Below are 12,701 nucleotides of genomic sequence, written 5' to 3' on the forward strand. Positions count from 1 at the left end.
TACGGCTTTATACTAAGAAGCACTTCTGAAAGCCTTTAGTAATGTTACTTGATTTAGGTGGTTATTGTAGTTGGTTGGTGACATTTTGAGTAAAGTGGTATCTTTCTACCTGCAGGTCGATCGCACAGAAAGAATTAAGAATTCCTTGAACCCAAAGTTTTCAAAGAAATTTCTAATTGATTACTATTTTGAGCTTGTTCAGAAACTTAAATTTGGAATATATGACATTGATAACAAAACCTTTGATCTGAGTGACGATGACTTCCTGGGAGAATTTGAATGTACACTGGGGCAGGTAAGTATGCAGAATATTTCTCTTAGAATTAAGAAAATACAAGTTGAAGCAAATCATTAACCACTTTTATCTTAAACTTATTTATTACTATGTTCTATTATGGTTGGGGTGCTCTTATGGTGAATAGGTTTCCTTCTTTTTCCCCCCAAGCCCGAGTTCAGTAATACCTTTTATTTGCAAAAGGTTTTGAGATGCTGCCTTAAAATGTGCTCTAGAATGACGACTGGATTGCTGTCTGAAAGTGGACTATCAGTGAGCACAAAGTAGTAATTGATATTTACTTAGTCTAAAACTCAAATTCATATTTTTATGCCCTGAAAAAGAGAACTGGTGTATAGCAACATATGAGTGTTCACAAAGGCCATATTAATGTTAATACTCATTTGCTTTTCACTCAAGGAGCACAGTGGTTCTGGTTCTACTTATTGTTGATTTCATTCTTACTTCCTTCTCAAATTTTACTGTTAATGCTACTGCAGTTAGGAAGCTTTTTTTATCTTAAAAGATCCTTCAAAGGCATTTCTTCTTAGGAGAGTCTTCTTGGGATTTCTCTCCCTGTGCCCAGTGTCTCAAGTGTTGTTTTTTTTTCAAGTTCATTATGAAGACAAGCATTGTGCAATGAAATTCATTAACAATTTAATAATTCATTCTTCAAGTAAAGAAATACAAGTAGAATGAATAGAGACGCTTCTGAGAAACCATTACCTGAAAAGGCTAAAATAAAGTTTGCTAGAAACGCTGTAGGGGGAGAAGTGATGCTTGTTTGCATGACAAACACATTGTGTTCATAAATCTGTTTAGTGAAGCTGTGAAGCGTGACTTGCATGTGTTCGAATGGTGTGTATGAAAAACATACATACTTCACTATCTCGTTTCATTTGTTTGAAGATCTATTAAATTGATCTAATAATCCTTGACACTCAAATTTTATCTTGGCAGATAGTTTCTAGCAAGACTATAACAAAACCATTAGTACTTAAAAATGGCAGACCTGCTGGAAGAGGAAGTATTACGGTAAGACAGTAACTCACTTCAGCAATTATATTTAAATATTGTTTTGTTTTATTTATTTATTCTGTGGCTTTAACACAGTGGGTCTCACCTACAATGCCATGAAGAATGTTATGTAGTGTTTTCTTCTCTAGAAATACTCTTTTGTCATCCAAAAGGAGAGTTGCCCAGCTTCTGCAATTATAAGTCTCATTGCATCTGTCCAGATAATTGGGGCTACAATAAAGCATCTGATGCGCTGCTATTTGAGCTGTATCTTTAACTGTCAGTGTCATCATTGTGGTTAATCCTGATACCTAAACAAATTGTCACTCTCTTTGCCCTGTTTTTTACTGGTTCATTTCTGAACAAATGTGACCTTTTAAAATGGAACTGTCGTAGGAGTATTTTGAGCGGTATGAGAAAACAATGTAATTTCTGAATACAAAATATTTTTTTTCTTATCTAGATTACAGCAGAAGAAGTGAAGGATAACAGAGTGGTTGTATTCGAAGTAGAAGCAAGGAAATTGGACAATAAGGTACTTAAGTGATCGCTATTTCTTTGGTAAAGCAGCAGAATCAATTTTGTCAGAAGACAAAACAGCAAAATGCTGTCTTATGTTTTGCTGATGTGATTACATCCATTAAGATTTTGCTTACACTAAAAAAGAAATCGAAGGAAGATAGCTTCAGAGTAACTTCATTGACTACATTCTAACGAATTTTGATAAATTTCTAAACTAGATGAGTATATAGTAGGGATATTCTGTGAACAGCACTCTTTCATTCAATTGTAAGTCTTTATGTTTAATTACAAAGATAGGGAGTTTGGGTATATTCATAGGCTTGAATGTTTGTGTAACTGTTTACCAGTTAGTGCTCTAAAAAAAGTTTAAAAAAAAAAAAAAAAAGCACTTAGTCTATGAATCTGTTATGTTAAATAATTTGGGTCTGGTTAAAATGATTGTATTTAGAAAAACTTCTTAAAACAAAAATTTAATATAATTTTAATATTTAACTTTATAAAAATTTAATTATTTTAAAATTATTTATTTTTAAATTAAAAATAATTTAAAACTTTATTTTAATTCAGTAAAGCTAATGTTGACTGAATTTTAAACCATCAATTTAATAATATTTGTGAATTGGATCAAATTCTTAATATATTTATATATCATAGTACTACTGTAAGTATTCATTTTCTTGAACTTCATCTTAAGTTGAGGGGCATTCCCTGTTCTTTCTCTTTCACAGGTGGTAAAAGAAAATATAATAAATTATATCTGATAAATATAATAAGAAGTGCATTTCTTCATCTAAAGTATTTTTTCCCTGAATATTTAGTTTACCTTTGTTAATCTAAGTGTCTTTTAACTAGCATTTAATCACATTCATGCCACAGGCTGTTCTGGGATAATTACATGTTCTTTAAACACAGGATTTTTTTGGGAAGTCAGATCCTTATCTGGAATTCCACAAGCAAACTGGAGATGGAAACTGGGTGATGGTTCACAGAACAGAGGTAGGATATTTTTTGTCAACAACCTAGAGGTTGAGGTAATTTGATTTCCAGTATGTCACAGCATTAGAGGTACAGAACCTTACAAGTAGAAGAAAGAGTGGTCTGGTAGTTAACATGCAGGTGGGTCAATCGTTTCAGCTTGACTTTCTTTTATGACAGAAAGATTACTGTACTCCGGTTCTGTTTTTAATGACATCCTATTTTAAATGAAATTTAAAAAAAAAAACCTCTCTGTAATCTAGAAGGCAAATGCTTTGAAAAGGTACTGAATGCAGACAGATTTAAGTGTTGCTCTGAGGGTAGAATTTGGGCATTCCTGTGACCGTGTTGCCTTTATGTCAGTGTCACCTAGCTGAACTGTTTACTAATTAAAGCAATTATACTGGATGCTTGCATAGCAAGGGCATGCCAAGGATAATGCAGAGTGAGGGGAAAATGTACTGAAGCAGCAGCAGCAGCCTTCCAGCCAGGAGGTACACAGGTTCCATGGCCGTAGCTGGCAGGAGCGGGTTCAAAATGTTTCACTGTAGTGTAAGCTCAGGCCCTAGTCAAAACTTAGGTGTGCACATTGGAAGGGGTGACCACATTCGTTTTGAGAGACAGATTCTGAAGAAGTACAAGTCCTTTTTGTGTGAGACTTATAAAAACATTTTCCCTCACAGGGTGTTTCAGCTGCATGAAAAGTATCTTTACCAGGAGGATTTTTTCATCTTCAGTTTAAATAATGAATAAATAATGAATCCAGAATTTGCAGTTCCAACCTAGGATTGGCTGAAAGACTAGCTCTTTGTTAGAGTTTGAAAACCTTTTGTGCATTTGTTTGCTTATGTTCATTTATTTGTATTATCTACTGTTTTCAAAATAGGTATTTTTCTCTATGCACCAGTGCTGGAAGTATACATATTACTATTATTAGATATTATTAAATATTACTTGTTGCGTGTGATTTCTTTTGCTTTGTAAAATCATTATTGGGTATTTCTATTACAGATACTTTCCAATTGACAAATTCTGAAGATCTTTCAGTGGCATACTTAAATATCACTTGTTTACCTTTCAGCTTGAGAGACTGTGTGCAGTAGGGTGTGTGTCCTTTTATCATCATGTGCTATTCTTACTTAACTATACCATGAATTTCTTGAGGGAATATTTCCCTAAGTGGCATTTCAGAATAGCATTTCAGAATAAACTCTGGCTGGAGTGAAAAGTAATCTCCAGAACACTGCTGTATTCAGAAATTCCAATGTAAACATTTCCCCTATTTTTGGTAATTGTGTGTGTTTAAAAAATAAAACTATATTTTTAAAATTACTTAAACAATGTCAGTGTATTTGTAGATAGAAAGAAATGTAATTTTTGCAGTGTGGTAGCTGAATGGTATAGTAGATCACTGTGTAGTCTGAAAAATAAAGTTGAAAGTTCCCTCTTGGAACTCTTTGGAAGTCCCTTATGGAAAGATACCTTTTGGGCAATGAAATTGCATTTTAGGAATGTTTTGTTTGTTTATATCCTCTGTGTTAGGATTTGAACTTCAGGAAGTGAATGACAGCAGCATTAGTCAACAGTTTTGCTTAGAAAAATCAAGATGTGAAAGTATGACCAATTTTGGATCCCTGCTTTCCTCTCTTGTGAACTGTACTACTGTCTTGTATTCTTACAGGTTATTAAAAACAACTTGAATCCTGTTTGGAGGCCCTTTAAAATTTCTCTCAATTCTCTGTGCTACAGTGACATGGATAAGTCAATCAAGGTAGTGTATAAGAAATGTGTATATGAACTAATGTATTTGAAAAAAATATATAAAATAAATCAGAGATGTATTATTCTAGTTACGGTTTCCTTTTGTTTCGGATTGAGTGGGAATTGGTAGAGTTTTTATTATTATTTATTTTAAAGTAACAGATAGAAGCACACTTAAGGGGGGATTGGTGACTTAAAAAAAAAATCTTACAATTTCAGTCTCAATGTTGGTCTTTGAAAGTCTGGGAAACCAGTTAAACATAAGTGGCTTTGGAATGTCCAGGTCAGTTTCTCACTTAGATTGTACAGTTTTAATATTGCACCAGCCAATATTGGTGCTGGGAAGATATTATATAGTAAAAGTTGCATGGTAAAGGTTAGAGTATGCTTTGCCCTATGTTATGTGCAATAAATAACTGATGAAATTCTTAATAGGCTACCTGATGTAATTAATTACACTTATTCTTAATATACAAGCTGAGATAACAGATGTGGACGAGATATATCTTGTAGATACCGGATTAAGCAACTTTTCTCCTCAGATGAATCTGAACTTTCTGTCAGAAGGTCAACCACATCTGTGGAGTCATAGTTTTACTGGGACTGGTCTTTTAACTCTTGCATTTCAAATCCTACCTTGAGTAAACTGTGTTTAACTTCTGAATGTTTTTCTTCAGGGATTTCTTTAGTTTAGGGATGGAATTGAAGCTAAGTAACCAATCAAAATATCATTTATAAGCTAATATGAGCACGTTAGAAACCTGATATTTTAGTATTTGGAAAAAAGCAAAAGCAACAACAAACCACTATACTTTCTGTTCTTTCTCTGGGAAAAAGCAAATGAGAGCATGAACTGCATGTGGCAGGTATTAGTCACATGGCTTGAGGCAGTCCTGGAAAATGCTTAACAGCCACAGGGATGCGGGTGTTACAAGCACCTGTATAGATTTAAGTACGTAATTACAGAGCAGACTAATGAACGACTTCACAAGCCCAGAACCTCAGAACCCGCTTTCCTTGCTGCTGCTTTGTTTTTTTCTTTCTGTTCCTTTCTTTTTCCTCTTTCCCTGAAATACCTGTGACAGCTCTTGCTTTGCCATATATTGTTGTAAACATATTTCTCTTATTCAGTAAACAGCCCTGCTAAAACTAAGACCATTTATTAAAATAATTCTTTTAAGATGAAGTTATTCTCAACTCTATAATTGTTTTAATAAAAGCTGTTCTCTGGAATCTTACTTCATAAGTGTAGGTTTATCTCCAGAGGAAATAAATTTTAGTTGGGAGTTCTTGTCAGCTCGCAGACAGACAGAGGCTGAATTGCGGCTTCTGGTATGTCTTAACTTAGAAAACCAGTAGCTATCACTTCAAACATCAAAATGCAAACAGAATTGTATCATAATATAAATGAAGAATTAAACAATGCTTTAACACTTTTATACGTGCACAGTTGCATACGTAATGGGCTATTTGTCATAGTAAGTAAAAACAATGGCTTTTCCCTAATGAGTGGCTTTTCATGCATTTAATGGCTTAGTTTGTGTATTTCCAGCATACACAAACCATGTTGATTGTCTTCTCAATTTATTGCTGCGTTCCTTGTGTGTGTGTTTGCAGTCACTGAAGCCTTTCTGTGCCGAAAATGTGAGCCTTTCAACTAGAGCAAGAATGCCTAGTTCTGCTAGGGAAAATTTATGTGCAATTTTACCACATGGTTCCCTGGTGTTATCATGTGTGCAAGAGAGCATACATGGAACAAAAGAAATGTTTCTGTCTTGTCTGGACGAAGTTTTGAAAATTGGGTTAGATCGATCAAATATATCAAGCAAGACAAACTTGAATCCCTTTAAAAAGAAAAAGAAATAACTTATCCAACTGTGAACAAGTACTGCGACTTTTGGCTCAAGAAATGACTTCAGTTTTAAATTTCAGCTACCGAAGCGCTTGGCTGAGTATTTGATTGGCTTATTTATGGTGTTCAAAAGAATTTACACACCATCTGCCGCCATGAGGATCAATCTGTTGGTACTGCGAATGAGACTGAAGTTGCTATTCAGTGCATGTGCATGCATTTTATTTATTGGTGCATTTGAAGTGTTGTAGGAGTAGTGCAAACAACAACGTAGAGGCATGCTCTCCACAGTGTAGAATATGCAATGTACACATCGTATTTTGTACTTCAACATTACTGCTTGTTTCTGGAAAGTTAATTTCTCTCAGAAGCTCAAATATATGTTAAAGCTGTTTGTTTTTCTTTGTTATTCCTAAATGAAGTGACCAATGCAATTAAACTGTTTCTCAAATATAACAAGTCTTTTTTCAGTGTTGAAAGAAAGATGTGAAAACAATACTTCAGTTTAAGCCATATATATACACATATATATTATTTACATGTATATGTTTATTCAGGAAAAAAATTCTTGAGGTTTATGTTTTGATTCCAAATAATGGGAAGTTCTTTCTTAGACTATTGTTTTTTAGTATTTTAATTTGTTTTAATTTATTTTTATGTGATTTGATTAATTAAAGTTAACTAGCATGTCTGTGTTGTAAAACTGAAATAAAATATCAGAAGTGAATGGCATATGCAATTCTGAATAGCATATGCAGTTATAGTTAAATACACGGATTTTTACTTAGGCAATTGGAGAATGTTTGAAGTTTGAGCTTTCAAAAACCGAGGACGTTATGATGAAAGTAATGGTGGTAAAATTATGCTCACTTAAACTGATAGATTCTCAAACAGAAAAAAACGCCTATTTTTCCCTTGTTCTGCCTTCTTTGGTGGGATGGGATGTTGAAAAATGAATTGCTCGAATAGGGCAGTCTTACCATTAAACCAGGCAAGAACGTTCATTTTTAGTTGACATTCATGAAGTGTGGATCATAAAGACTGTTTAAGTTTTCTAAGCTTAAGGAAAATTCAAGTCCTTTCTAGATTTTTGGCTGAAGCTTCATATACTTAAAAATTATAAGCTATCTTGGAGTTTAATAAAGTAATATTCAAGTATTAATAAAACTCTTCTGATTGCTAACAGATTTGGCGAATTTTTAGCAAGATGCTCAACGATAAATTTGCTTAAGACCTCCACAAAATTAAACCTCCGAATCCATGATGACAGTAGAAGGCCTATAGATCATTTTTCTACTCTTCCTAATATCCCCTTGCTCCCAAAATGTAGTTCGATATAATTAATGTTACATACTAGTCTTGAGACCTGACACTATTTAGTGTTCTCAGCTGTCCTCCACTTCAGTGGCAGATCAGCTGGGTAAATTCTTTTACCCAATCATAATCCATAATCATTAAATGCTTATGCAACCCTAAGACTGCAGCACAAGAAAAAACTCCATGATGTAAGAGTTCCAGGAATGTTTTGGACATTGAGGTTTATGTTAAAATGTCACTGTAGAGCTTATTGCTTTGGTAGGCCCATTTCTGTTGCTAACACCGAATAATGCTTCATTTTAGGTTGAGTGCTATGACTACGATGGTGATGGGTCTCATGATCTCATAGGAAGTTTTCAGACCACGATGTCAAAACTGAAGGAAGCATCTCGATCTTCACCTGTAAGTGTTACGTAGTCTAAGCTGCTTGTATGTTTTTGATAAGCTGTTTTAGTCGTTTTGGAACAAAATTTACATCACTCAGTTTTCTGGTACCTAAATTAGGCTACAGCTTAGCCTCAACTACAGTAATATTGTTGACTGAGGCTTTACAATGTGAATCCGCTTTCCTGTCTTGGTTAGTGTTTTTATAAATGTTATATATCTAAATACCCAACCATCATCACAAATGAATTTCATTAATCATAAAAGCCAAACAAAACAAACAAAAAACAACAAAGAAAACAGAAATCAAACAACTTAAAGTACGGCACTTAATTTAGTGAGTATGGAAAAACTTCAACATTTATAATTACTACATAGAACTGCACTTGATGTGTTGCGTTAGCTGGCTCTTCTTTAAAGTGAAATTTCTTTCTGTGTTCTGACAAGCAGTAACAATTTGCAGAGCTTGTAATAAACAGTATCCACTTGAAAAAGTGAAAGAAATCATTAGCAACCTTAACATTAAGTCTTTGCTTTTATGGACGTGTATGTTGCCAAAATATTTTACCATTTTTCCTTTAATTCTGAAAACCTGCAGAATTGCTCCTGAATTGAAGATGAGTTAGATATATTGAGTGCCTGCTTACACTTTTTTGACATCTTGAGTGTTGTATTTTTACTAAATTCTTCAGAGTTGTTGATAATGAGAGCCTTTAGCTGTAGCTTTTTTGATTGTTGCTTAGAGCCTTGCCGTGCTTTTTTTGTTGATGTCTGTTCCTGAATTCATTTTTAATTAGAGGGTTCAGTTTAATGCCTATTAATGGCTTGTATTGTTTGCAAGGAATTTTGGTTACTGTTTATTAGACACATTGTGCATTTATTGGCAATTTGGAGCTCTTAAGTGTTTTTTTTTCACTTTCTAGATTTTCAGGAGCCAGATGCTGTCAGTTTCGCTTTCCATGCTGTTATTGATGTTACTTGCGCTTTTCTTAGAGAGCAGTATCATAAATTGAACACACCTAGCAGGGTTCTGTACATTCACATATTCAAACGTGTTTTTGGAAAGAACTCTGATTGTCATTTCCCAAGCAGTGTGAAGCACGGTTATGTGGAGGCTGTCTGAGAATACAAATACCTGTTTTCATTTTTCCCGTAGTAGCATAATAGGTGAAATCTATTTTGAATTTAAAAAAATATATATATTTTAAGTGATAATCTTCCTGTGCTGTTTTTGGAAATGCTTTAGGACAGTTGTTTTCGTGAGAACGATGGCTGTGCCTGTTCGTAGTAACTTATCTCTGTGTCAGTAAGGTTGGACAAAGATTATAAGACAGTACAAGTAATGTGCTGAAGGATCCTTCTACTTTTAAAAGGAGCTAATCCGTAATCCCATGTGATCTGATTTATTTGATAAGGTCTGTAAAATATTTCCAATATATGTTGGCATTTGAGTTTGTATGTTCCAAGTGTGTTCTTCAGCTATTCCCACAATTTTGACATCAGCTGTCTTTGTGGAAGATTCATTTTCTAAGGAATGTAAAGAAGAGGCATACAGACTTCTCCAGTGCTAACATTGTTAATGCATTCTGTCCCTTTTTTTACTTGATATTAATTGCAAGATCACTTTTTTTAAACTTTAACTTAAACCAAAGCAGTGGAACCTGCTTCTGGCAGACAGTCTGAAGGCACAACTGGGATATCTGCTCAGACTTATTTATGTACCAAACACGCTGGATTGTGCCGTAGTGACTGCATGATGGCACTACTTGCTTAACCTAGCTAGCTGCTGATCCTGCTTTGTGGTTAACATATTGGTTTAGTTAATGAAGCCTGAAGAAATGATTTTTGGAAAGCTTAAACATACGTTCTGTTTCATTATGTTACTGCCACAGCTGCTGGGAAAAGTGATGATTTGCCTGAATTGCTATGCCCTTAGTAAAAACGTTGTTGGTAGGATCCTCAGAGAGAAAATGATACGGATATACACAGTTGCCTAAACAAAATTTTTTGTAATCTCCTTTGTAAGAGAGGATTATCAGTTTCTTGATGGGATTTTTCTTTCTGATTTTGGGCAGGCTGGGTTTACTTTGGTTTGATAGTAAAACAAATGCATTTTAATACAAGCCAAAAGTATGGGTCCTAGAATGAAAAATTTTTGAATATGTCCCATAAATCATATTTATGATGTTTTGTTGTTTTCTTTTGCATCCATGCAGGTTGAATTTGAGTGCATCAATGAAAAGAAAAGACAGAAGAAAAAAAACTATAAAAACTCTGGCATTGTGAGCGTTAAGCGCTGTGAGGTCAGTAATGTTATAGTATGACTTTGCTTTTAAGTGTTTAACTTTCTTACAGTTTGAGGATGAAGGTATTACTAGGAGAAACTTCACAGCGACTGAAAGTGACATAATAAACATTTAAGTACTCTGATTCATATAAGGAGAGAGATTTACATGTGAATCACACCTGTCCTTGACTGCCCCCCCCCCCCCAACCCTCTTGAAGTTGCTGTCTATATGGAAAAGGTTGCTTTACCAATTTGTAAGGTGGTTCCTGAAACATTGTGGTTCCTAACTTACTTTTTTATGGTGAATCACAATCTGCTAAGTTTATTTATAAAATGACATATTAAGACAGTGGTGCTTTTGGAGCTGCTATGTTGTCTGCCTGTTATTTTATAAGAACCCTGATTCTGATGCAAAGAGTAGCTGGTGGTATGCACTGTAAGTATCCTCGCTGCAGTGGGAGACGCATTGATAGAGTAAAAGTAGTGATTTTAATGGGTAAAGATAAGAAATCTGGAACCCCAAAAGTGTCTTCTGTAATATTTATTGTTCTCCCTTCCAAAAAAAAAGTTAATTTCCATCTTTGACTTTTATTTTTAGATCATAGTAGAATGCACATTCCTGGATTACATCATGGGTGGGTGTCAGCTGAATTTCACAGTAAGTTAAATCATTTATATAATATAACTTTTGAATTTTTGGAGCAAACTGAACTTTATCATTGATTGCCTGCGCTCTTTATTTGATTGTGTTTTTATTTTGTTCTTTGGTGTGGAGGGTTAAATCCTGGCTGGCCACCAGGCCACAGTCTCACTCCCCTCCTTAGGAGGGCAGGGGGAGAAAATAAGATCAAAAAGTTTGTGGGTCAAGCTAAAGACGGGAGAGAGAGCTCACTGATTACAGTCATGGGTAAAACAGACTTGACTTGGGGAAGGTTTGTTTAATTATTGCCAACTGAAAATATGGTAGGGTAGTGATAAACATAAATAAAACTAAAAAAAAAATACCTGCCAACCCTTCAGCTCCCCCTGCTGCAAACACCTTGCCATGTAAAGCAAATGCAAGGGGGGGAGAAGCCATTTTGCCAGTCTTAACTAGTTTTTTAGGAAAAACCTTCTTTACTCCTGGTACAAAGGTCTGAACCTTTGGTTATTTTCAGTAGCAACTGGCAGAGCTGTGTGGAAGGAGACCAAGGAGAAATTTACAGTTCTGTGGTGTTCAGATATAATTCATGGTTGGTTTTTTTTCATAATAGATGTCATGAGAAGCTTTCATGTTGTGTCTGGCTTCTAAGTTGTATAATTCGTAAACCTAAATGCTGCACAAATAGCAGTAAAATGTCTTCACCCTAGTAACATGTCTCATCACCAGTACAGAGAAGATGACCTCTTGAAGTCAGAGAGAGAACTATTTCTAGGCATCTGTTGGGTCTGCCTAGTTGTATGTCTGAGAGGAAAGATGTGTATGGCAAGAAACAGGAGTTAACTTTCACAACTGTTGAAGAGCTGTTGTGAATAGTAACTTAAAGTAAATACAGGCAAAACCTGACAGATGAAAGTAATTTCAATGCTTCCAAGAAATACAGAGCTTCTGCTGGTTTTGTGGTGGCATTAAGAAGGCTAAGATTACAAGAAACTCGGATCTTAATTATTGTGCCTATTAAATATTTTTTGTAACAACATTTTATAACTCTTTTGTGGTTTTCACTTTAGCTTTGTCAGAGATTAGAAGCATAATTTCACCTCTAACAGCAGTTTGTTGTAAATACTCTATTTGACAGGTGGGGATAGACTTTACAGGCTCGAATGGAGACCCGCGCTCTCCAGACTCCCTTCATTACCTCAGCCCTAATGGAGTTAATGAATACCTAACAGCAATTTGGTCTGTAGGGATGGTCATTCAGGATTATGATACGTAAGTTTTATTTTTTTATTTAAATATTTTTAAAAGTATGTGTAGATTTTTGTGGTAGCCAGTATTGAAGATGCTAACATAAATAAAAATGAAAGTTCTGAGCTGAATGTAGAGCTAAAAAAAGACTTTGTAATCACTGCACGATCACATAATCACAAGCAGAATCTTGTGTTTACAGCAGGACAAGTAAGGCTTTTCATCTGTGATGTAAAGAGCAGCATTAATTTAAATAAATGCTCAATTTTTTGCCGATTTGATGTTAAAGAATGGTTTTGGTCCTAGAAACTAAGTTACAGGGAGAAGTTCCACCTAATTTTGCCTTGTAGTTCTTAATGATCAAAAGTATTTTTAATAATCAAAAGCGGCACTGATTAACTAAACTTACGGAACTATGGTAGCT

General features: G+C 34.7%; 1 protein-coding gene across 4 annotated transcripts in view; it reads left to right on the forward strand.

The window, feature by feature from the left end:
- Positions 1-12,701, forward strand: part of CPNE3 (copine 3) — a 31,546-nt gene that overhangs the window by 8,836 nt on the left and 10,009 nt on the right. For all 4 annotated transcript variants that reach the window (XM_040546279.1, XM_040546281.1, XM_040546283.1 and 1 more), the window contains 9 exons: positions 116-295; positions 1,235-1,309; positions 1,755-1,826; positions 2,726-2,809; positions 4,470-4,559; positions 8,022-8,120; positions 10,319-10,405; positions 10,988-11,047; positions 12,168-12,301. In XM_040546279.1, coding sequence (XP_040402213.1) covers positions 116-295; positions 1,235-1,309; positions 1,755-1,826; positions 2,726-2,809; positions 4,470-4,559; positions 8,022-8,120; positions 10,319-10,405; positions 10,988-11,047; positions 12,168-12,301 — 881 coding nt within the window. The remainder of the gene's footprint in view (positions 1-115; positions 296-1,234; positions 1,310-1,754; positions 1,827-2,725; positions 2,810-4,469; positions 4,560-8,021; positions 8,121-10,318; positions 10,406-10,987; positions 11,048-12,167; positions 12,302-12,701) is intronic.

Source organism: Cygnus olor, chromosome 2, assembly GCF_009769625.2.
Source record: "Cygnus olor isolate bCygOlo1 chromosome 2, bCygOlo1.pri.v2, whole genome shotgun sequence".
NCBI classification, from domain to species: domain Eukaryota; kingdom Metazoa; phylum Chordata; class Aves; order Anseriformes; family Anatidae; genus Cygnus; species Cygnus olor.